Consider the following 25,162-nt stretch of genomic DNA (forward strand, 5'->3'; position numbering starts at 1 on the left):
GACTCTTAATTTGCAGAGCTTGCTTTATCATTCTTTTTTTTAAAAATTATTTTATTTTATTTATTTTTGGCTGCATTGGGTCTTCATTGCTGCATGCGGGCTTTCTCTAGTTGCGGTGAGCGGGGGTTACTCTTCCTTGTGGTGTGCAGGTTTCTCATTGCAGTGGCTTCTCTTGTTGTGGAGCACGGGCTCTAGGCAAGCAGGCTTCAGTAGTTGTGGCACGTGGGTTCACTAGTTGTGGCATGCGGGCTCAGTAGTTGTGGCTCGCAGGCTCTAGAGCACAGGCTCAGTAGTTGTGGCATGTGGGTTCACTAGTTGTGGCATGCGGGCTCAGTAGTTGTGGCTCGCAGGCTCTAGAGCACAGGCTCAGTAGTTGTGGCACACGGGCTTAGTTGCTCCGCGGCATGTGGGATCTTCCTGGACCAGGGCTCGAACCCGTGTCCCCTGCATTGGCAGGCAGATTCTTAACCACTGCGCCACCAGGGAAATCCCTGCTTTATTATTCTTGCCTGTTTTTTTTAATGTGAACTTTTCAAGTTTTATTTTTTTTAAAAAAAAGGTTCACATTTTTTACTGGGATGTTGTGAACTTCTTAGACTTACTTCCAAATCTTCCCAAATACAATACACTGCTTAAGACCCTGTCTGATTCAACTGGGCATGGAGGCTTGCAACAAAATGATGTATTAAAAGCTGGGTTTTCTTGGCCGTGTAATGGTAATTGACATTTACTCATTCATTGAACAACAGAGGTCATTTATCCTTTCAATATTTCTAGTTTTAAGATATTTGTCATCTCTTTCAAGGAAATGAGTAGGGGAAAACAGACTTTCAAATATGAAAACCTTCCAGATGGATGCTGCTGAATATAAAACAGCCTCCAAACCCGCCACTCCAGCTTCTTACCTCCCACCCCCAAATCAACAAAATAATCCCATCAGCCATTGCAAACATCAAGGGTCAATGGGTACTGACTTGCACAATTGTTACTGTAGGTTTCTGAAAAACCTTTTATGTTCTTTCTGTGTGGTCCAAGCACCAACAGCCTTGCCATCACCTGGGAGCTTGATAGAAATGCAGACTGTTGAGTCTCACCCCAGATTTACTGGATCAAAATCTGTATTTTAACGAGATCCTCAGGGCGTTCATAAGTATCTTAAAGTTTGAGGGAAAAAAGGATCAGTGGTTCTTAAAGTGTTGGCCTGGTAGCAGAAGTGGCGTTCCCCTGGAACCACGTAGAAAATTCAAATCCCTGGGCCCTACCCTACCCCTACTGAATCAGAAATCCTTGGGTTAGGTCCAGAAACAAGCTCTCCAGATGATTCTGATGCATCTAATGTTTGAGAATCACTGCTCTAGATCAGTCTTTTTTTTTTTAAAGTCATGTTCCTTGCTTTTTTTAAAAAATTAATTAATTAATTTATTTTTGGCTGTGTTGGGTCTTCGTTTCTGTGCGAGGGCTTTCTCCAGTTGCGGCAAGCGGGGGCCGCTCTTCATCGCGGTGCGCGGGCCTCTCACTGTCGCGGCCTCTCCTGTTGCGGAGCACAGGCTCCAGACGCGCAGGCTCAGTAGTTGTGGCTCACAGGCCTAGTTGCTCCGCGGCATGTGGGATCTTCCCAGACCAGGGCTCGAACCCGTGTCCCTGCATTGGCAGGCAGATTCTCAACCACTGCGCCACCAGGGAAGCCCTCTAGATCAGTCTTAATGAAACACTAGGAACACCTGGGGAGCTCTGAAAGCTCCCCATGCTTACAGTGTACCCCAGATGACTTAAATTAGAGATTCAGGGCTGCAGGCCAAGGAACCAGTATTCTCTTCATTTTCCAGGTGATTCCAATGTGAAGCCAAGGACAAAAGCCACCGCTCTAGTCTGGAACAGTGCTTCTCAAACCTGGCTTCATATTAGAACCACGTGAGGATCTTTAAAAAAAAAATACTGATGCTCGGGCTCTCACCCAGATATGTAAACTGGTCTGGGTGGGGCTGAGAATCACTCTGGGTTTTTTTCTCAGACGGATCTAATATCCAGCCAGAACTTCAAACCACTGCTCTAGAAATACCGTTTCTCCCACATAAACTTCAAATCACAGTAAAGAGAAGGAGGTGGCGAATAGTTTGGAGGTGATGGAAGACAGACACGTTTCATTTCCCATATACTTACTGAGCCCTTACAATGTGTTAGGCTAATTATCATGAAGGTTAAAAATAAATGCAAAGCATAGTTCCTGCCCGTCAGGGGACATATAATCTGCACTGGTAGAAAAACCTGCACATACTGCATATATAAATAATGATTTGAAAGGAACACATTCCGTGCTACTGACTATAATTCAATAAACAAGTTACACCTATCATTCTATCATTGTTAGGTCAAACTAATTTGTATCCTTTTTTAAAAGAATAGGAGTAAAATGAAGGAAATATAGGTTGGAAAATGGTGAAGCAACAATTTTGAATATAATTAGCAATCAGCCCTTAAACATTTGAACCTGGAGAAAGTGGGGGACAAAGTCAATGGCAACTTCAAAGAATAATTCACAAGCTTACAGACTGGGCAAGCCTAAAATGCTTTAAAGTTTCCTCCTTGGCATAATGAGAAGACAATTATGCTATGGAATCACTGGGAACACACCATGATATTGTTTGCAAACTTAAGTTATAACTATTAAGAAAAATTAGCAATTACAAAATCAATTAAACAGTTTATAATAAATCTTTTTTCACTTTTATTATTAGAAATATAAGTAATTTTTTTGGCCTCACTATTTGCCTCTTCTCTTTTGAGAATACATTTAAAAATAAAGGAAAAATATTGTCCTAGTCTAGGAGAAATTATTGGCTATAAACATTTTTCACAGAATTTATATTTTAAAATGAGCAACCAAGCAAAATTCAAAATTTCACATAAGTTGTATGGAAAAGTACATTAACAACTAAAACTGAGTCAAAAATGTTAAAAATTCTGTTTGAAGTCAGCTAAGTATTCATTTTGATAATCAACTAAATATACACACCCATTCCTTTGTTTTATTATTAGTTACAAAGGCAAGGATGTGACATAATCATTTAAGACCGTATAAGGAGTTTCTCAATTAAGAAGAAAAAATCACAAATATTCACCCACCTCATCCCTCTTGTTCTATCAGGAAATACTTACAGGTTAGAACAGGTGAGAGTACTCTACATAATACCTGTTTGAATTTGGGAGAGGTCTAAGGGCATGCCTATTTAATGTAATAAACTCTCCTTCATATTTGAAAATGATCCCACATTAGTGGGTGATGAATTTCAAGTTGTCTCCTCAATAAGGGTGGTGGATGCACTGATGCAGCCACTGTTTTCCATGTTCACGAACATATCAACTAGGAAGTGGGCTGATGGGATCTTTATGTGCACCCATGAAATAGGACTAAGTTTACTGGCTCCAACAGGCTTTTTTTTTTTTTTTTTTTTTCTATTTTTTGGCCATGCCGCACAGCATGCAGGATCTTGGTTCCCCGACCAGGGATCGAACCTGTGCCCCCTGCAGTGGAAGTGTGGTGTCTTAACCACTGGACCACCAGGGAAGTCCTCCAACAGGTTTTGAATCCATCATCTGGGATAGAATTTACCCTCAAAACGATCAGATGAGAAAGAGACGGCACTTATTATTATTCCAGTTTTATAGATGGGGAGACTAAAGTTCATAATGGTATCACATCATTTGCACAGGATAAAAGACAGTACAGTGATTATCAATGGAAGTTGGAAAGATAATAGAAAGATAATAGCATCGACTAGATAATTTTAAAAAATACTCATGTTGTATCCTGTCCTCCTTGCACTACCACCCAATATGTATACAGAATCTAAGTTGAGAATCACTTCTGTAAGTGAGCTGCTGTTATTGGTATGAGTGTGTCATTGCACCTCCAATGTACTGGAGGAATTTAATAGGGTTGAAAACCAGTGCCTTAGTGGGAACAAAGGCAACCAACATAGGGAATCAAACTCTCGGCCCTGTATTTTATCTAATGGAGCATACAGTTAAAAAAAAAAATCTACGGTTCCTTGAATAGAAACATTTTGAATATAATAATTGAATTACAGCACTGTAAGCCACTGATGGCTTTTATTTTGCTCTCAAGAATTTGTGGAATAATTCCCCTGATTCTTCAAAGAGGGGCAAGGTACATGGAGTTCATTTTACTCAGCCATGTGGTTACAATGATGTCACCATCTCAAAGGAAGTGATACCTAGCCATTTCAAACAAAGGCAAATTCCAGTCTAGTGCTCAGAAGGGATTTTTAAGTAGCTGCTACATACCTGTTCTGGGTGAGTTTCCCGCCTTTTTTTATTGTGAAGTTGAAGATAAGAGTCCGTTTTCGGAGTGGGTAATCCCAAAGTCAGCTTGTTTTTTTCCACAAAATATTGTTTGGACTTCCTTCGCCGAGGTCCGCGTGATCCTGGCAGGAATACCTCACTATGTGAACTTGAACTCTTCAAGTACTGAGAGAGGTTGCTGGATTTCTCCTCCAGGTCACTGCTGCTCAGCGCTGAAAATGGCCCGCTGCAATGGGCACCATGCTCGTAGTTTGGGCTTAAAAATTCACTCCCAAGTAAGGCGGCTGTGTTCTGTGGGCTCTTCTTCTGTTCACCTTTCCCCCCTGAGAGTTCCATCGAAGTCTCCTTGGAAGGGTAAAGTGGATTCAAAGTCAGATTTTCTGCAGAGCTGTTCACAGACTCTGGCAATGCTTCCACGGCCAACAACTTCCCCTCCTCTTTTTTCCTCTTCCAATTTGGGTCATATCGCAGGTCTGAGTATTTGTCTTCTATGGGTTGTTGACTGCCCAAAGCAGAAAAGAAATGTCAAGTTCTTTATCCAAACAGATTTACTCGTTCTCTTTAGCTGATCATCTTATTCGAAATCAATCTCCATCTTTCTCCTACAATTTTCCTTTTACTGTCTACATGGGAAAGACACAACCCAGGCTCAGATTAGACCTACACACTACACATAAGGGCAAAAAGTCATAATTATCTAAGTTCATTGAAATATGGAATAAAAATGGGGGATGGGGACTTCCCTGGTGGCGCAGTGGTTATGAATCTGCCTGCCAATGCAGGGGACACGGGTTCGAGTTCTGGTCCGGGAAGATCCCACATGCTGCGGAGCAACTAAGCCCGTGCGCCACAACTACTGAGCCTGCGCTCTAGAGCCCGCGAGCCATGACTACTGAGCCCGTGTGCCTAAAGCCCGTGCTCCGCAATAAGAGAAGCCACCGCAATGAGAAGCCCGCGCACCCCAATGAAGAGTAACCCCCACTGGCTGCATCTAGACAAAGCCTGTGCACAGCAACGAAGATCCAACACAGCCAAAAATAAATAAATAAATATATTTAAAAATTTTTTTAAAAATAAAGTGTACAATTCAGTGATTTAAAAAAAATGGGGGATGGTTAATTTCTCTGTGCTGGAAAACAAATGTCTATAATGTTAAACCAGTAAATGGCCTTGATGCAAGGAATGCTATTACTTAAGACACACCATAAGTTGAATAAGTAACAAGCTGCTGAAGATAAGATGGATTTCACACTTAGCTAGTGAGCTACACATTTAGCTGTTTATCTGGGAAGGGAAATTCGACTGTTGCCTGAACAACGACTCAGTCTGAGCCTTTCGTGGGAGGAAAGCAAGACTTATCCCAACTGAATACCTACATAGGTTCATCCTCCTGTATCAGTGATTTTTACTCGTGACTTCATTTCGTCTTTGTAGATTTTATCAAATGTGCTATAGAAAGATCCCTAACTTTTGGAATCAGATGGTGCCTCTGAAAGCTCTCAGTTTGTACTCTCTTGGTCACGTCTATGTACACAAAATCAGCAGACAGGTCAGTGTGAGCTTTAAGCTGTAGACAGCCCTATCTGAATAAAAGGTTAAGCACAAGGTCCAGCCCGAGGGGAGTGAACTGGTCTGTGATCAGTACATATGACCCCAAATAAAGTCCTCCCTTTTCTCCATGACGATCTCAATTTGTAAAGTACCTCCTAGTCTTAACCAAAAAAGAAAAAAAAAATGCTGGTAATATGCCATATTTAATGGCTGCTTTGATCTTCAAAAGCTAAATGGGAGAGATTTTCTTTCCTTGGTACAGTAGACGCAATCCTCTAATCAAAAAGAAAATGTAAATCATCTGGGCTTTTTATGCTATTTGATATTCCCGTTTATAGAGGACATAATTTTATGCTGGGTAAACAAACTAATGGTGCCCCTAATGTTAATTTAGTCTTCTTAATGTGGACCTAGAGTTCTTTGATTTGATGTCAAGCAAAAACTAGAGCAGAAAGCCCCAACTCCTAAGTCTTGCTTAATTGTCACTTTGAATTTTTAGTGTCTTTTTTTTTTTTTTTGGCTGCGGTGCGAGGCTTGCGGGATGGGATCTTAGTTCCCCGACCGGGGATAGAACCCGGGCCACGGCAGTGAAAGTGCTGAGTCCTAACCGCTGGACTGCCAGGGAATTCCCCTTGTCACTTTGAATTTTTAGTTTGCATATTAAGATGGAAAACTTCTTGGGATAGGCTGCTCTTCCTTTTCCACCAAGGGAAGAAAAATGATATTCTCCTCCAGCAAAGTGCCTGAATGGAGATGGTCCACATTTGTCAGGAAATCGACATCAAACCGTGCAACTCGCCACTCCCGAAACTCCACAGGGTTACCTGCCTCTGAGGCTTTGAGAAGGTTTCTCCATGTGATGTCCCCTCACGTGAACTTACAGGAGTTTTTGGCCCTGCCTTTCACTTTGCTCCAAGGGTCACTGGGCATGAAGTGTCCCAGGGGCAGGGAGGGGGCCAGCAGGGCATCATCTAGATTTGGGACTGGACAGACCTGGGCTTAAGTTCTGGGTTTGCCACTACCTATCTGTGCATCAGCTGGCAAATCATGTCACCTCCGAGCTGGTTTCTCTCATCTGTAAGTAGGGGTCAATTATATTTATTCTGTTTATTTCTCAAGGTTGCATAAAATCAAAATGAGACAATATAGCTTACTTCATGTTCTGTATTTGTGCTTATTTCACTTTTCACTATGGCAACCGTATCTCCTCACCTGGTTAAGGTCCTGGGCAGCAGGGACAGAGGGTTATCCTTCCTTCCCTAACCTCTACCCTGTGCTATGGGCAGAAGAGGCAACAAGTGATGCTTCAATCAATTACTGAGCATTAGATATTTATTTGAAAAAAACCCAACAGCAGTAAATTAGAATCTAAACATGCAGGAAAACTTCCTGCATTGGACCAAATCAGTGAATGATTTTAAGGCTTATCTTGTGCTGCATTAAGTATAAGGTTCAGCAGTGGTTGTTTAGATGGGGAAGAAAAGATGAAAGTACATCTTCAAGTAAATAAAGATATAAAGACTTTTTGAAATGAAGAAACATGCCATTTCCCGTATCTATGATATATTGAAAGGAAAAAGTGAGTCTAACTCTCCTCGTTCATTCATTCACTTGATTCGACAGAATTTAACTTTCCTCATGCATTTGCTCGTTCACTGATTCTATATTTATTGAGCACATACTAAGTTAGGGGGATACGGTGGTGAGCCCACAGCCTAGTGAGGGATACAGACCAGGAAATGAGCTATTTGTGATTAGAGTGATGAGTGCCCTGAGGAGGAGCATGGGGCCATCAGGACTCAGGAGGGACACCCAATCCCATCTTGGGAGAAAGGGAAGCTTTCTGAAGGAAGTGATGGCTTAGCTGAGACCGAAGGCTAAGAAGGGCAGCAAGTGTAAGCCAGGCTGAGGAAACAACACGTAAAAAGGAATGGAGGCGAGAGAGAACATGGGGCTTTCAAAGAACAAATTCTACGTGGATAAAACGGAGGGTGGGAGGATTAGAACTCAGGCTTAAGCAGAGGTGAAATCTTGAAGGGCTTTGTAAACTCTGTGAAGGGTTTGGCTTAACTACATTAACTTGAGAGTTTGGATTTATTTAATTAAGCAAAAATCATTTAATTAGAGAGCAAAGATGTTATAGTAAGACAAATACTTCTGGATAGGCAAAGTGATGAGTTTTTGGAAAGGATTATGTACAGAGGCCACATGGTTTCTTGGGGCAAAGTTTTAGAACAGGTAGCCCTGTCCTCTGCACTCTTTAGAGCAGGGGTTGGCAACCTTTAAAAGTAACACACGTTATTGGAGCCCACTGTCTTGCTGCTTTTCTGGGTGAGTTGTAGAGTGCTGGCTTTGGGAAGATAGCACACACTACCACGTGCTGATCTAGGGAAAGCTTACAGTGAATCTCTAGTTTTCTCCTTATGGCAACCCTATGGGGAGGTGCTATTATTATGCCCATTTAATAGATGAAGAAACAGGCTTGGAGTGTCACTTTTCCAAGGTCTCAGAGCTAATACGTGGTGGAGCCGGGATATAGACCCTGGCAGTTGGCCCTGGGATCTGGCTCCTGTCCAGTAACTCGCCTTGTATCACACAGCCAATCCCAGAGGTGGTGGTGAAGCAGGTGTTGTTGCAGGGCCTGCCTTAGGGGAGTTAGTGAATCGGTCGGTCAGTCAGTTGGCCAGTCAACAAATATGTACTGAGTGGCTCCCCACGTACTAGGCACTGGAGGTGAGCGGTGAGTGAAACAGAAACAGGCGGATGGAACTGGCTGCTGAGTGAGCAAGACAGGCAGACGGATCTTATGCACCAACAGTAATAATCAAGTAATAAACTAGATGCAGAAAGAAGTACAGAATGTTGTGGGCATTTAAACTAGGAGGACAGACCTTGTTTATCAATGAAAATATGTTGACCTCTTATTTCCAGATCCAATTGCTAGATGATATCTCAAAGTCCATTCCAACTCTCTTGTTCTGTGATCCTATGATGAACTCACAAGAGTCAATAAGCGAGGAATGCCCACTCTTTTTAACAAATAGGTAGTCTTTGATGATTGAAGGAAATGGAGTCCCTGACTTCCATCTCTGCAGTTATACTAAGAAAACTGGCACTCAGACTGGTCACCAGACTTAACTAGCATTAGCTGATGATGGCATGATGTCCACAGTCAGGGCTATAGACACCCCTCAGTCTCATGGAATAAATGGTATGGAGTATTTTGGTTCTGAGAAATGGTACCGTAGAAAGTCAAAGGACAAGGGTCCTAGAATCGGACTGTCTGCGCTCAATCCCTGGTGCCACCGGTTACCGTGGGAGTGTGGGCAAGTTATTGTACTTCTCTGTGCTTCAGCTTCCTCATCAATAAAATGAGGATAATAATAGTACCTACCTAAAAAAAATAAATAATAGTACCTACCTCATAGTCGTTGAGAGTATTAAGCACATTTATATACGTATATATGCTTAGAACTATGTTCTTGGCATGGAGTAAGGAAGGTCCCAGGAAGGGCCGGTTATAAAAGCACATGCCAACAAGCTCCATCACTGATCTTTGCTTGCTGTGTGTTGTGTTCTGTCACCATGACACAACATTGGTGTGTACTATGGCTTCCTCCTGATGGATCTCATGGGATTCTTCTCTCCCTAGGGCTTAAGTTATTTCCAGGACACGAACTTGGCTCGTGATGCACTAAGTGGCACCTTAGTGGCCTGAAAGAATGAACACTTATCTTTAAAAATCCAATTTTTTTTTACCACGACCTAGGCAGCACGGAGAATCTGTTTGAACTGTAATTTAGGAAATGGGATTAAGAAATGTCAGTGTTTCCACATGATGAGATATTTTAAGAACCGCTGAAAGATGATGAGGAAGATAAAACTGGGAGAATTCAATTACTTTAGACCTTCAGAAAGAGCTGTAATTTCTAGCCTCAACAAATTGCCATTCTTAGATGCCCACGGAAGCAATCTCACATGCCCTGAAAAAGACTGATATTTTAAGTGAAACCTAGAAAATACAGAAGGGTTTGAAACAAATCAAACATAATGAGTTGCTCTGGCTGCGAAAGATGTTTTTGAACCAATCGTTTGAAGAGACACTCTAATAATGTGTATTTACAAGATGAGAATCGGAAAATGTGGCTCTTCTAAGAGCTTTAATTACACTGTACCGTGTACACCTGCAATGATTATCTTAAAACATGCCCCTTTCTTCCCCTTTTGATGGAAACCATATGTTGAGACAAATGGGAGTTTATGTTTTGCAAACTATCGAGCATGGAAAGCTGTAATACTTCACAGAAACAAATCTAATGGTTGAAATAGAACATGATACTAAAGAACCCCATTGTTCTGAGCTTGTGTGCGGAGAAGCTCAATTGTGTTGTGTGGTCCAGGTCAACACACTGGAACAAAATGAGTGTGAAGTGCTCCTTCATCAGTAATCGTGTGCACACAAAACACCTCATTCCCTCCCCATTTGATAGGAAGGTTACACAGACGATGAGTACACAATGCTTTTGTTGCTGTTCAGACAACAGATGCCAGGTCTGCCCTTCAGATGCCCAGGTTAGAAACGGATGCAGAGAGGAAGGGGAGGGTGGTCTCATATGCATATGCCATCCTATCTGCTGGCTCTAATGGACCATATTTGAACATGACTGTGACAACTTCAGTCCAAATAAAATCAAATCTCCATTTGACGAAGAGCCTCATATTCAGTTTAGTATTCAATCAAAAAATTACTAAAATTAGAGCATGTTTCTAGTACAATGAACATCCTTTGCACTCATAGTAAAATATTCAATAACTGGTCATTTTGCCTGTCGAGGAGGTGAATAAAAGCATTGCTGTTAATCATTTAGCAGTTATTTATTTGCCACTTTATTTTAAGTAGGCAGTTAAATTGAAACTGCACATGTTATTATTGATTTAGGTTTAATTTAATCCTTTTAAACAGAACAATTATTCCCAATTTATATGCCATTAAATCTTTTATGCATATGAACAGCAAATTCAATTTCTGTTTAAGTGTAAAGTTTTTAATGCTTCTTTAAGGAGCTATAAAACTGACAATTGTTTCCAAGGATTTCTGAGTTCTGTGCTCATCTTAATCTTTTTATCAACAGCTTTTAAGTAAATAAAATGAAATAAATCCAAAGGATTAAGAAATCACTTTTGCAAGTATGAAATAAAATGGTTCCACAAGTATACTGAAATGCTTTGGGGAGGCTATTTACAACCCAGAAAATTTCATTTAATGCAGGCATTTATTCTGCTAAAAATATTAAACATCTTAATAGAAGAAAGGTAGTTTAATGAACCGAAGGCCAAAGACTGTCTTTAGAAACACACTCAAGTGAAGGGACTGGATTGTTATCTAGTGAATTTTATTTACTGCAATTATAGTTTAGATAATTCCAGCTGAAGTCCCTTTCTTTTTCTTTTTGACAACAGGTTTATGGCTGCAAAATAACCAGATATTTGCCCCAAGTTCTTATTAGTACCAGTCTTGATTCAAGGACAATCTGAGTGTTAAATGAAAATAAATTATCTTAAGAGGGCGTGTTAGTAATTGCAATGTAAAATTCTCGTACCTCATTTCTAATTAAGATTATCTTATGTGAAACAAAGGCTGCATCTTCACAAGGGAAATGCTGTATGACACAGAACATATTTAGAAATATAATTCCTCTCATTCAGTGAGAGTTTACAGTGCTCAAGCCAGACATTTTCTGTGGAAGGCTTGGATATTCTTTTCATTCTCCAGAAACAATGGCTAAAAGCCAGGGACCCAGATTTACAACATTTCCAGGTGCATACACTTTCTTTAGATAGAGTCTCTTGTATTTTAAATGCCAGATATTTACAGCAACAGAATTGCCAGGTAGCTGTGACTTCCTGGGAAAAAGCACTAGACAGGTCTTGACACCTGGGTCCTGGTCCAGATTTTTGTCACTGAGCAGCTGTGTGAACTTGGGTGAATTTGTTATGTACTCCAGGCCTCAGGTTTCTCCTTTTACAGTAAGGAATAGACTGACCTTTAAGAGTCCTAACAGCTCTCAGAATTCACTAATTTTTAAATTGAATTGGGCCTATCATGCGAAACTCAGCGATGTATATAAGCATTGGGAAAAAAAAACATGTATTTTAAATTCAATCCATTGGTTACCACCTTCCTAATCCTCTTGATAAGCTTGCAAGATTGCAGGTGATGTAAATTTAAATTACACTTTGGGAGGTTTCAAACTCACTATTTATTTACTTATTTTAACACAGTAATGCATCCGCATTTGGAAATAAGCTAGAAAGGAACTCGTGGTCGTCTCCAAGGGCAATAAAATCCCAGGAGTCACAGTGGCTTTAGCATTTCTGGCGGGGACTGTGCCTCTGATAGACACAATGCATGCCCAGGCACACGCCTTACCCCCTCCTCTGCTTGTCTGTCACGATGGCACCGTGCCTGCTCTGAGGAGCGCATCAGGGTTTGACTGCTGCATAGCTTGTGAGCAAGTGAGCATAAAACAGCAATGATGGGACTTCCCTGGTGGCGCAGTGGTTAAGAATCCGCCTGCCAATGCAGGGGACAAGGGTTCGAGCCCTGGTCTGGGAAGAGCCCACATGCCGCGGAGCAACTAAGCCTGTGCGCCACAACTACTGAGCCTGTGCTCTAGAGCCCGCGAGCCACAACTACGGAAGCCTGTGTGCCACAACTACTGAAGCCTGTGTGCCACAACTACTGAGCCTGAGCACCTAGAGCCCATGCCACAGCTACCGAGCCTGCGTGCCACAACTACTGATCCCGTGTGCCACAACTACTGAAGCCACCGCAGTGAGAAGCCTGAGCACCGCAACGAAGAGTAGCCCCCACTCGCCGCAACTAGAGAAAGCCCACGTGCAGCAACAAAGACCCAATGCAGCCAAAAATAAATAAATAAATAAATTTATATTTAAAAAACAGCAATGATAATGCCTACGACAAGTCACTTCTCTGCTATGACTATACCCACGTGATCAGAAATAAATAACCAAAACGTTAGTAGCTATCCCCAAATACTGTGTGAAACCCCTAGAATTCGGTATATAGTAGAATGTATTTGAAAGAGGTTGGCCAGCCAATGGCCTTAAATTGAAAATCTACCTAATCAAGACAATATAAATCAACATGGATGAATGCTGCTAGAAACTAACAGGAATGAGAGTCGACTCCTGGAAGCTCTCAGAATGTTCTTGGTTATACTAGAATATTAGATCTAGCCTCAAGTGTCACATTTACTCTCCCAACCAGAGCAAAAAAAAAAACCAAAAAAACAAAACTCTACAACACTTATAAGAGGAAGTAATCTCCCCTCAGCTTAAATATATCCAATGTGTCCTACAAAACAGTCTGGGAAATTGGAGGGGGAAATTAAAATACTGAGTTTTAGTTTTTACTAAGTCTCCCTTTACCCACTTTCTGTTTTGCTTATCCCATACTGCTACTGAAGTCCTAGAAATCATCATTCAATATTTCACTTGATTCTTGCATTATTAATCGGAAACAACATACAGTGGTCCCTTGGTATCTGCAAGCAATTGGGTCCTGGACACGCAGGGGATACCAAATTCCACAGATGCTCAAGTCCCAGAGCCGGCCCTCTGTATCCACGGTTCCACATCCGCTAATTCAACCAATTGTGGATTTTGTACGACTGCAGTACTATTTGTTGAAAAAAATCCTTATATGAGTGAACCTGCTCAGTTCAAATCCATTTTGTTCAAGAGTCAACTATATATGAAAGTGTTTGAGAGGAAAAATTATATACCACCATAAAAATGCAGATAATTATTCCTGAGTCCTTTTCTTACCTTCAGACAATTCTGAAATTCAGTTCAACTAAGAATACTTACTGTGCCTATCTCCCACCCAGTAATTTCTGGCACACGGTGGTTTATGAGACAGAACGTGGGATCTTTTGTGAAGGCTACACTTCCCAGGTGATGAGAGAGATCTCAATGAATGAAAACATTCCGTTTCCCAGGAGAGCTGCTGAGGAATATAGGCTCTATGACCTTACTGCCCAAGGTAAAATGGCATTAATATTTATAGTATTCTGAGGGCACAGGATCCTTTATAAATTTGTATTACTTTACTAAAATTTATAATTTTACATGCATATTTAATCTGGCCTCAGTTTAGTCCATATTGAAGTTGTTATACCTTTAATTTTTGCTAGAGAGCAAAACTGAATCCTTTACCAGATCAGCCCTTGATCACCTATCTAGATACTTATAATTAGAGGCTCAGACTTTGATGTTAAAAGAGAGTTCATTCAGTTAAATTTCTGGCTCTGCCACTTAGTAGCTACGTACACCTACACAACTTTCAGAGCTTTGGTTCCTTATCTGCAAAATGGGGATAATAATGCCGATATCTAAGAGTCTCTTGTAAGGATAAATGAGATAGTATATATATCAAGCAAATAGTCCTACGAATGGTAGCTAATTATATTGAAGTATTTTTGTAAATAAGACCTTATCAAACACATATACTGGTTACTGTACTGCTGCTTTCTGATTTTTTTTTTAACATATGAGGTTTCAGAAGGCCCCAGAGCTGAAGAGGTTATTTCTAATGCTCTAGGAATTACATTGATCTCTTTCTTCTGAGTGCCGGAGTGTCATGGGGCTAGTTCTGGAGTGGGGTTTAAGGATTATCATATGAAGATCCTCTTTCCACTCTTGATTCATTCACTGCAGTCAATGCTGCTCCAATTTCCATTAAGTAAAAGGTTTTCTCTAATCCATATCCATCGAACTGTGGCTTGACTTTGCTGAGGAGCAAGGGAGTAATTGCTTTGAGGGGGTTCTAGTAACATCAAAACACCAGAGTAGGGCTCAAGTGATTTTGTCAGGCAGCTTTTAAAACGGTTGCCCATAAAAGCAAGAAGAAAGAGATTTTCTTCCGTTTCAAGGCAAGGCTTTGACTAATTATTTTGAACTACAATTCCCAGAATGCCATCTACCTGACAGAAATGAAAGTCTTCTTGAATTTCATACTGAGAGCCTGAGATCATATTTGTCTATTTCATGGCTAGTAAACTACTCAGATCCAAGTAACAATACACCTAAGAAAGGTTTCCAAGACTAAAGTGAGGCAGAGAAAGGGGCCAGTAACAAAACACTCACCTGAAGGATATTTTTGAGGCATTACTTGGCTAAATGCTTCAGTTCAGCTTTCCTTTGTAGTACAGAACTGGTCCTGTAAATGTTCAATGTATGAAGCACTGTACAGCCAAACAATTACTAGGGCTGTAACCCATTCTAACCCTGGGGATTACAGTCTATCATTAAGGATTTCCAAGGCAAATCCGTCCAAGGAAAATACCATTATTTAAGGATCTCTGAGTCAGAAGACCAAGGCCCTAACGATGCTTTTGACTTTGTAAGTATGTTTTTTTATTTTGAAATATATTGAGTGGTATTTACATTGTCCTTGGGTAAAAAGCAAGGTTAAAGTCAGGTCTCTGAGCCCCATTCAAAGAGGAGAAACTCAACATTGGGGAAATGAGGTCACGTAATGGATCCCTGCCTTGGTTTCTTCATCGTAAAAGTACAGACAAGAATACCTATGCACCACAAAAGATATTTCTTTTCCGATGCCCCTCCCACCCCCGTAGTAAATAAAAGTACCATTTATTACCTAGGAGACTATGACTCTCTTAGATTAGAGCTACAATACAAACATGGTTTAAAGGTCCCCAGCCTTTTTGGCACCAGGGACCGGTTTTGTGGAAGACAATTTTTCCATGGACAGGGGTAGGGGTTGGGGAGCGGGGGATGGTTCAGGTGGTAACGCGAGTGATGGGGAGCGATGGGGGGCAGCAGATGAAGCTTCATTCGCTGGCCCGCCGCTCACCTCCTGCTGTGCGGCCCGGGGGTTGGGGACCCCTGGTTTAAAGCATAGAGTCAGACTGCAGGAGTTTTCTGTTCCACCACTCACCCGGTGGAATAAATGGGTATAACATAACCGGTTCCTTTAAGCCTCATTTGCAATCTTCAAGATGGGATCAGTATAGTGTCCCCCTGTTGAGGCTGCCATAAGGATTAAATGAGATGATACATGTAAAGCGTTTGGCACAGGGATGGGCTCGGGACAAGCATTCTATAAGTGCTATTGTTGTTAGAACCTTAAACTAATCTGTGCCTTTTCTTGTTCCTTCCAACCCCAGTTCTAAACTGTCACCAAGTCCTATCAATTCTTTATACACATATGTCTCCACTAATGATAAATTACCTATGAAGGAAATGAATAAAAGATTGCTACGAAGGATATACACTCATATAAGAGTATGTGTAGGTTGGGACTTCCCTGGTGGTCCAGTGGTTAAGACTCTGTGCTTCCACTGCAGAGGGCGAGGGTTTGATCCCTGGTCAGGGAACTAAGATCCCCCATAACGTATGGCACAGCCAAAAATAAAAAGAAAAGAGTATGTATTGATGTATGTATTGATGCATTGGTTATCTCTGAGAGGAAGACGGGGACGGATTTGAGAAGGGGAACCAGGAAACTATCTGTAGCATTTTATGTTTTAAAAAATATATCTGAAACAAACATGGCAATAAGGGTGAGATGGTATTTTTCTCTGTACTTTTCTGTAGGTTAGAATTTTTTCTTGATTAAAAAACTCAGGGAATTTCCTGGCGGTCCAGTGCTTAGGACTTGGCGCTTTCATGCTTTCACTGCTGTGGCTTGGGTTCAATCCCTGGTCGGGGAACTAAGATCCTGCAAGCCGCACGGCGCAGCTGAAATACATAACTAAAATAAATAAAGCATTTAAAAAAACACCTCAACATCAATAACAAAGCACTCTGATGTTGGGTGACTTCATCTCTGCCAGCTTCATCTTCCTAATCTGTAAAATGGGAATAGCAGCACTTTCTTGCAGGATTACAATGAAGAATTGAGTGAAATTCTTCAAAAGAGATGGCCTTTCAAAAGAGATGTCATTACTGTTATTGTTGTCATTGTAATTATTACCATCTGGTAGTCTCTTTGTCCACTGTGTTTTTACCCTCTAATTCATAATGCACCAGCTTGCAGAATAATCTTCCTTGAACACTGCTTCATCTCACTGCCCTCCCCAAGAACCTGCATTTTCTCCTCCGGGTGTGCCCAACCCAGTCCAGTCAGGGGCGGCTGGCTGGTTAAAGCCTTCCTAAGCCCCTCTTTCGCCCCCCAGCTCTATGGCTGCACCTCAGTTATAGCATTTATCACTGGACATACAGTGGACATACGAAGAGCGAGTTTGTAAGTCCAATTTGTTCGTAAGTCCAACAAAGTTAGCATAGGTGCCCAACTAACACAATCGGCTGTAGAGTACTGTACTGTAATAGGGTTATAATACATTCGCATCCTTGAAAGTTTGCAACTTGAAGGTTCGTAGGTCGGGGACTTACTGTACTGTACTGTGAGATCTCCTAAGAAGCAAATGAGCTCGATTCAACTTGACATTTCCAGTGAAAGAGAGAAAGAGGGAAAGACGAAAGGATGAAAAAGACTCAGGGCTGGTCTCTCATTCTGGCTCCCGCACGAGCCTTCGCTGTGACTGCATTCTTGGGACACGTCATTTGAGTTCTGTGTCCCACGTCCTACCCGCAGCGTGGGCTGGGGGCACTCCAGGACAGTCCCTGTCAGCAGGCCCCTCCTCTGTCTACTTTCCCTACACTCAGAACAGATCCTCTGCCATCAAGTGGGGCTCGACGTGCCACACACATTCATTCTAATTCTATTCTTTTTTTCCCAAATCTTACCTAGTCTCCAAAACTCTGCCTGCCCAAGTTCTAGGCCTTCCAATAAACTTTCCTCAATTTACTTTAACCCTAATTTAAAAAACATCTAGCACATACAGAACTTATAGTCATTGTTCGAAGCACTTTTTTTATATATACATAGACTTATTTTAGCCTCACGGTAACTATTATTACTATCCCATTTTTACTGAGGAGGAAGTGAGGCAGAGAGGGTTCAATCGGGCTCGGCCAAGGTCACACAGCTGGTCAGTGGCACAGTCTGAACCCACATGGTCTGCTTCAGATGCTCTGTACTTTACCACCATCCCAAGACCCCTGTCTAATCAATAGCTTTTAACTTCAGTACACATTTATATCATTTATATTTTCACTAAAACTTTTTTAGTTTCACTAAAACTGAGTAATATTGTACTCATTTAAATCCTCTTAGATGTTTTGGTGGCTTGTAGCCTAAACTTAATACCCCATAAGTACTGATTATCAGAAATTAAATCTTTATGTGATTATATATTCCCGGGAAGGTAGACCTCTCCTAGCTCAGGTAGGCTTCTACCCCCAGAACGTCCTTTACAGACAGTGATGGCATTCCTGTGAGAGAAGCAGCCTGGCTCATTTGACAGATGAGAAAGAGTGAGCCTCAGAAGACTGAAGGGACTTATTTCAAATTATACCCTAAACGGCAGTGCCTGGACCAACTCAAGACCACCTGACTCCAAGTCATGGCATTCTGCTAGACCAGGCTTTCTGGGATTTCTGCAAGGTGAGGTCATAGCAGTGGAGACACTTGGAATATGGATAGGAAATAAGGAGCATAAGGAATGCAAATGCCCTTATTATTAATAACTATTCTCTTCTTATGCTTTTTTTTTTTTTAACTTATTTATTGATTTATTTTTGGCTGTGTTGGATCTTTGTTGCTGTGCGTGGGCTTTCTCTAGTTGCGGCGAGCCTGGCTACTCTTCGTTGCAGTGGCAGGCTTCTCATTGTGGTGGCTTCTCTTGTTGAGGAGCACGGGCTCTAGGCACGTGGGCTTCAGTAGTTGTGGTGCACGGGCTTAGTTGCTCCGTGGCATGTGGGATCTTCCCAGACCAGGGCTTGAACCCGTGTCTCCTGCATTGGCAGGCGGATTCTTAACCACTGCACCACCAGGGAAGTCCATGCTTTTTTTTTTAAAATAGAAATGAATGTGACAAAAATCTTGGCTCCAAGCTGTCCTTAGCTGCTTGGAGACCTGTCTCACACACACTACAAAGGTGCTCATTACAACAGCCTGTCCAGAAACAGACTCACAGACTTAGAAAATAAACTTATGGTTATCAAAGGGGAAAGGTTGGGGAGAGAGATAAATTAGGAGTTTGGGATTAACATGTACACACTACTATGTATAAAACAGATAATCAACAAGGACCTACTGTACAGGGAACGCTACTCAATATTCTGTAATAACCTATATGAGAAAAGAATCTGAAAAAGAACAGATATATGTATATGTATAACTGAATCACTTTGTTGTACACCTGAAACTAACACAACATTGTGAATCAACTATACTTCAATATAAAATAAAAATTAAAAACAAAAACCAAAAAAACGAAAACCAAGAGCCTGTCCTTACTTTCACTTGGGACAGTACCAGTAATTATGTAACAATGCATTTCGGAACCCACTGTTTTCTTACACAAGCCAATTCCTTACCTGTTATTTGCACCAGCATCTTGGGTATGGAGGTTTGTCTGAGCTGCTTTTCTGCTTGCTTCCTCTTCCGTCTCACTCAAGTCCTCCTCCTCTAAGCTGTCAGGGTCCATGTCGTTGTCCTGAATTCGGTCTTCAGGTTTAGACTGGGACTTGGTCTCTTGAGTGAGGCTTTCTGAATCAGATTCCAAGGAGTCTTTTGAAATCAAATGTAAGTCTTCTTTCTTAAAAGGTGGCTCCGTGGACTGGACCTTGAAGTTGGTGTGATGAACAGGAGACTGAATAGAGAGCTTGGGAATTAATTTACTATGAATCATCTTGAGAAAATACAAAACTGAACAGGGATACTCTTGTGGATGGCAGCAGCTGGCTGAATATTTAAAGTCGTGGCTCGCAAAAGAATTTGCCTAAAAAAATTATATTTATGTTACTCTGTGACTACTGAAATCTCTTTAATTCCAATGTTAATCAAAAAATTAAATAAGAGAGACTTGTTATTACCTGCAGGCTTTCGTATGCCCCCTTCTGTGTGTATGAGAAAGGTCTATTGGAAAAACTATTATGTTTTTCTCTCTACAGAAACACATCTGATGTAGAGCTCATAAACAGTCTGAGTAATCAAATGCAGCTTTATTGAGAAAATTAAATGACTGGATTCCTTTTTTGAGCTTCCAAGGGCCTGTTACAGATAAGCCCGGACAAAGCGAAATAGCTAATTATGGACAGTACTTCAATGCCTTATTTCCAAGACCCAGGGCACTGATATAAATATGCCATGTTCAGTAGTATTTATGGACAGAGTAAAAACAGGTTCAGGGTCTGCCTTTTGGAAAATAAAGGAGGGGGAGAGAAGTAGAGTATGGTTTCCACAGTTGGAACTGCAAAGCTGATGGAAGCTGTTTTGCTCCTAGACCTGTATTGGCTGGCTCTATCGTTTGGAAGACTTTTTGATATCCAGATTGCTGTTAGGTAGGAATGTGTAATTTAGGTGGACATTACATGGAGATCAACCTCAGCTCAGAGGAAAAAAAAAAAAAAACACCCATGATAATGATTAAAACTGTTCAACAAAAGATTTGGTGGCCTTGTGAATTCTGCCATTCAGTGATTCATAGCAGAGGCTGGGTGTCCACCTACCTGAACGGAATGCTGTTCTGGGGAATGTTGGGTGGGCGGAAGATTGACCTGAATAACAGCTCGGGTCCCTTGTAACTAGCTTAAGAGTATGATTCCAAGTGAGCCCTCCCTGTCTCAAAGGGCTGTCATAAAGACTCACGAGATGGTTTACGGAAAGGATGCTTTGAGTTCAGATAGGATTGAAAGGAAATGATGTTTTTGGATGTGCTTCCTTTCATCTCTACCTGGCATTTCTATTTGCTCTGTCTTCCATCTCACTGCCTTTATGCTGTTTTTTTTGTTGTTTTTTTTGTTTTTTCTGTAGGTCAGGTAACAGAAACAACCTTTCTCATCAGAGATTACTGCAAAATTTGTTTTAATGGCTTGCTCTTGTTCTTTGGGCAAATCCTCTCTTTAATTAAACAACACAACCTTCTTCCTAGTCCTAGTTGACCTTGTTGCTAATGTTTCCAAGGAACATCATCAACTCCTTGGAGGAAAGCACCTTAACAAACAAAACAGACCAAAGGTAACATTCGTACTTCAATACATCTGATATTTAAATATCTATGGTTTTCTTTTTAATTCAAAGTTCCCCCTTGTTGGTAGACTAACATATTATTGTCAAACTGCACAGACCAGTTTGCTGTGTTAATTCTCTTATTTTAAAAATACGAATTTCATTCTACCATATTATTTTAATTTTGATAAGCAGATCAACTGTTGCTTTTAGGATATTTTTAGAAAGTGGCAAATCCCTCAAATACTAACACATTTTAACTGAAACAGTTTGTAATAAACACCAGTCTTCCTTTAAGAGTTCAAGTCACTGTACTTGGGATCTTAAAGAAAAAAGCTTAAAATAATCATTATATTTCAATTTGGAATTGCTTCTTCATGAAATAATTCAGTCCCTTCAATTTCTCTTTTAAATGACATAGACTAGGATTTCTTGGAGTTAATCAGTTAAAAATGTCCATAGAAGAAGATATAATTTTTGTCATTAATGAAGTTTGGGAGATTATGAAGAGAGCAAAGGCAGATACCATCCAAGTTGGGTCTTCTGTGGAACGTGTGATTTTATAAAAGCATGGGATTAAAGTAGCAAAAGCTGATAGCTGAAATAAATTAAAAGTGGGCCTTTTTTATGACATAGTACGAGTGTGTTTCATGTTTGGTAATTGCAATCATTGTTGCTTTTGTTGTGGTCATCCATGTACAATGCTTGGTGTCAGTCTATTTATCTCTTGTAAAAATAAAATACAGTGTGTGTGTGTGGAAAAAAATAAATAAATAAATTAATTAATTAAAAAAAAAAAAAAAAAAAGTGGGCCTTTTAAATGTAGTGAATGTTGCTGCCTAGTGGCACAAAGTTTTTCACTGGAATTTCTGACCAAGAGGGGCTGACACATCTCCTAAATAAACAAGACAGACAGGGATAAACCGGTGGCACTAAGAAACGGCTAATTCCCTAGGGGTCCCTTCAAGACCTTGGGCCTAGCCCATTAGTACTGGGAGAAACATTTCCTTCTGTAGGTGAAAAAGAGCCCTGCTTTAAGGACTCACCTACCAAGGTGAGTGGTAGAGGAAAAGTTGCCCTGTTTTGGAACAAGCCCGAAGCTGCCCAAAGGGGAGCTGGGTTTATTTTCTACCCCCCGCCTTTTCTCTGATGGACAAGACTGGGCAACCAGGAGCATTTTAAGGCCCAGGAAGTGATGGGCCCGGTGGGTCTGATGCCCTGGACCGGTCTAATCAACCCACGCTAGGGCTGTTCTGGGAGTCTGGGCGCCAAAGTCCTTCCAGATCCCGGCCACCAGCCCCTGGGCCCCGTCCCTGCCTCGGCCACCGTCTGCCCTTCGCGCCTGGGTCCCAAGTGCTCCCCGGCGCGGGCACCTCTGAGTTCTCCCCGTCCAGATCCAGTTTCCTCGAGAGGTTTCCTGCCGTCCCCACTCTCAGTCCCACCCCTCCCGATCCCCTCCTCTGGCGCACCGCCCACCCCGCCTGTCACCTGCCCGGCGCTCCTGGCTGCCGCGACCCCGGCGGGCCCTCATCCTCAGCGCCTCCGCAGCCCGGCTGCCTCCCGGTCCCGCCCCGCGTCGCCCAGCGCTGCCCTGGAGACCGGGGCCAACAGGGCCCGCCCCGCGCGACTCGGCCGGCACGGCCGTGGGTGGGGCCGCACCGGGAGGGCGGGGCCGGTGCGGTCCAGGCCCCAGCATCCCAATAACTCCGTGCCCTGTCTTGTCCTGGTGGAGAGGGTGGGAACGGTTGTGATGACGGTGGCCACGGGAGAGCTCCCAGTTCCCCGGGAGCTCTAGAAGAAGCCGCTCGCAGGTCACACTGGCTTTTCCAAATTTGTAATGCAAGGAAAGACAGGGCACCGAGTGGGAGGAGATATTTGCAACACATACTGCTAGGAAACGTGAAGAACTCCTACAAGTTAAGAAGGCAAAGAATCCAATTAAAGAATGGGCAAATGACTTGAACAGGAATTTCACAAAAGAAACCCAATGGCCAATAACTGTCTGTTGTTGACTGAAAAGGTGCTTAATTCGTTAATAATCAGAAGCGGATAAGTTAAGACCACCGTGGATATAGCTCCATACTCACCAGTTGGGCACGCGTTAAAATATCTGACAGCGCCCAGGGTTGGGGAGGAGGTAGAGCAAAGACCCCCTCATATACTGCAGATGGGAGTGTGAGGTGGTGCAAACACTTTGGAAAATGGCTTGACATTAGCTAGAATGTGTACACCCTATGATTCAGCAATTTCACCTTTAGGTATTTTACCCCACAACTGTGTGTGCTTCTGGGCACCCAAACTGGAGATAACTGAAATGTCCATCAACAATAGAATAGTTAATTAAATTGTACTATTCCGTATACTGACATACTATACAATAGGGAAAATGAATGAAACACAGCTGTGTGCAATGACACAGAGGCATCTTAAAAATATATTGATAACATTGAGTTTAAAAAAAACCACAAATAATTTTGTATATAAATATTTATAAAGGCAAAATTAAACTGTATTATGTTTATGGATGCATACTTAGTAAAGAAAACTATGCAAACAAAACCAAAGTAGTGATTCTCATAAAGTTAGGATTGTGGTCAGTTCTGATGGGCAGGGCAGGGTGGGGATTTTTAGGGAAGAGTGCCTTTGAGATTGTATTTCCTGACTTTTAATGCTGGTTACAAAGATATTCATTTTATAACAATTCATTAAGCTATACATTTATGTACGTGTAGAATATTACACTATTAAAAAAAGTCTTCAAAGAAGAGTGAGGAAAGGAAGGGTTGAGAATTATATTCATATTAACACAGCATTAAAACCACAAATAGATTTGAATAACTGACTTCAAAGAGGCAGGAATTCTTCAATATCAGTTGCCTCATTAATGATCGGAAACACAGAGAACTGGAAAAATCTTGAGTACTCAGTTTTACCATTTTTTATTCTGCTTTTTATTAGAGTTAGATTTTTTTTGACAAGGGAATTAAAACCTTTATTATGGTAAAATAATTGAACCCTACAACATTGCTTGATTTATTTGATTTGATTATGACTCAGGGATACATGACTGATTAAAGCTACATCCTAGTTTTGTTTCATATGCTTGTGGTTGATGCTATTATTTTAAAAAAATATCTATTTGCTGTCACCTTTGACTTTTAGTTCAACAATGATTTATTAATTTACTGGTCAAATTTCATTACAAAACAAAGTAATTTTCTTCCACCTTCCCTTATTTTATTGAAATAAATATAGTTGGAATTGACTAAGAGGCCTCTGACTGATTTGGAAATAACTTTTTTTATTAGTGGCATCTTTTCTTTAATTAATTAATTTTTAAATTGAAGTCTAGTTGATTTACAATGTTGTGTTAGTTTCAGGCATACAGCAAAGTGATTCAGTTGTGTATATATATGTACCTACATATATATGTATATATATATGTATTCTTTCCCAGATTTTTTTCCCATATAGGTTATTATCAAATATTGAGTATAGTTTCCTGTGCTACACAGTAGGTCCTTGTTGATTATTTTATATATAGTAGTGTGTATATGTTACTCCCAAACTCCTGATTTATCCTTTCCCACCACCATTCCCCTTTGGTAACCATAAGTTTGTTTTCTTTTTTCTTTTTTCTTTTTTTTTTTTGGCCACACCACATGGCTTGCGGGATCTTAGTTCCCGGATCAGGGATCAAACCCCGGCCCCATAGTGAAAACACCGAGTCCTAACCACTGGACCCCCAGGGAATTCCCCATAAGTTTGTTTTCTAAGTCTGTGAGTCTATTTCTGTTTTGTAAATCAGTTCATTTGTATCATTTTTTTAGATTCCATGTATAAGTGATATCATATGATATTTGTCTTTCTCTGTCTGACTTACTTCACTTAGTATGATAATCTCTAGGCCCATCCATGTTGCTGCAAATGGCATTAATTCATTCTTTTTTGTGGTTGAGTAATGTTCCATTATATATGTATCACATCTTCTTTATCCATTCCTCTGTGATGGACATTTTGGTTGCTTCCATGTCTTGGCTATTGTAAATAGCCTTTGATATCGTATTTCCTGACTTCTAATGCTGGTTACATAGATATTCATTTTATTACAATTCATTAAGCTATACATTTATGTATGTGTAGAATATTACAATATTAAAAAGT

General features: G+C 41.1%; 1 protein-coding gene across 3 annotated transcripts in view; it reads right to left on the minus strand.

Moving 5' to 3' along the window:
• The window catches only part of JHY (junctional cadherin complex regulator), a 64,345-nt gene extending 41,780 nt beyond the window's left edge, over positions 1-22,565 (minus strand). For 2 of the 3 annotated variants that reach the window (XM_082410876.1, XM_082410877.1), the window contains exons 1-2: positions 19,366-21,622; positions 4,306-4,825 (exon numbers count right to left, since the gene is read on the minus strand). In XM_082410876.1, coding sequence (XP_082267002.1) covers positions 4,306-4,825; positions 19,366-19,679 — 834 coding nt within the window. In that variant the 5' untranslated portion in view covers positions 19,680-21,622. Of the gene's footprint in view, positions 1-4,305; positions 4,826-19,365; positions 21,623-22,486 lie in introns of those variants that run through there. The other variant, XM_082410875.1, reaches the window with a different exon arrangement.
• Between the last annotated feature and the right edge of the window lie 2,597 nt (positions 22,566-25,162).

This window comes from Balaenoptera physalus (genome assembly GCF_965194825.1).
Source record: "Balaenoptera physalus genome assembly, chromosome: 10".
Taxonomy (NCBI): Eukaryota; Metazoa; Chordata; class Mammalia; order Artiodactyla; family Balaenopteridae; genus Balaenoptera; species Balaenoptera physalus.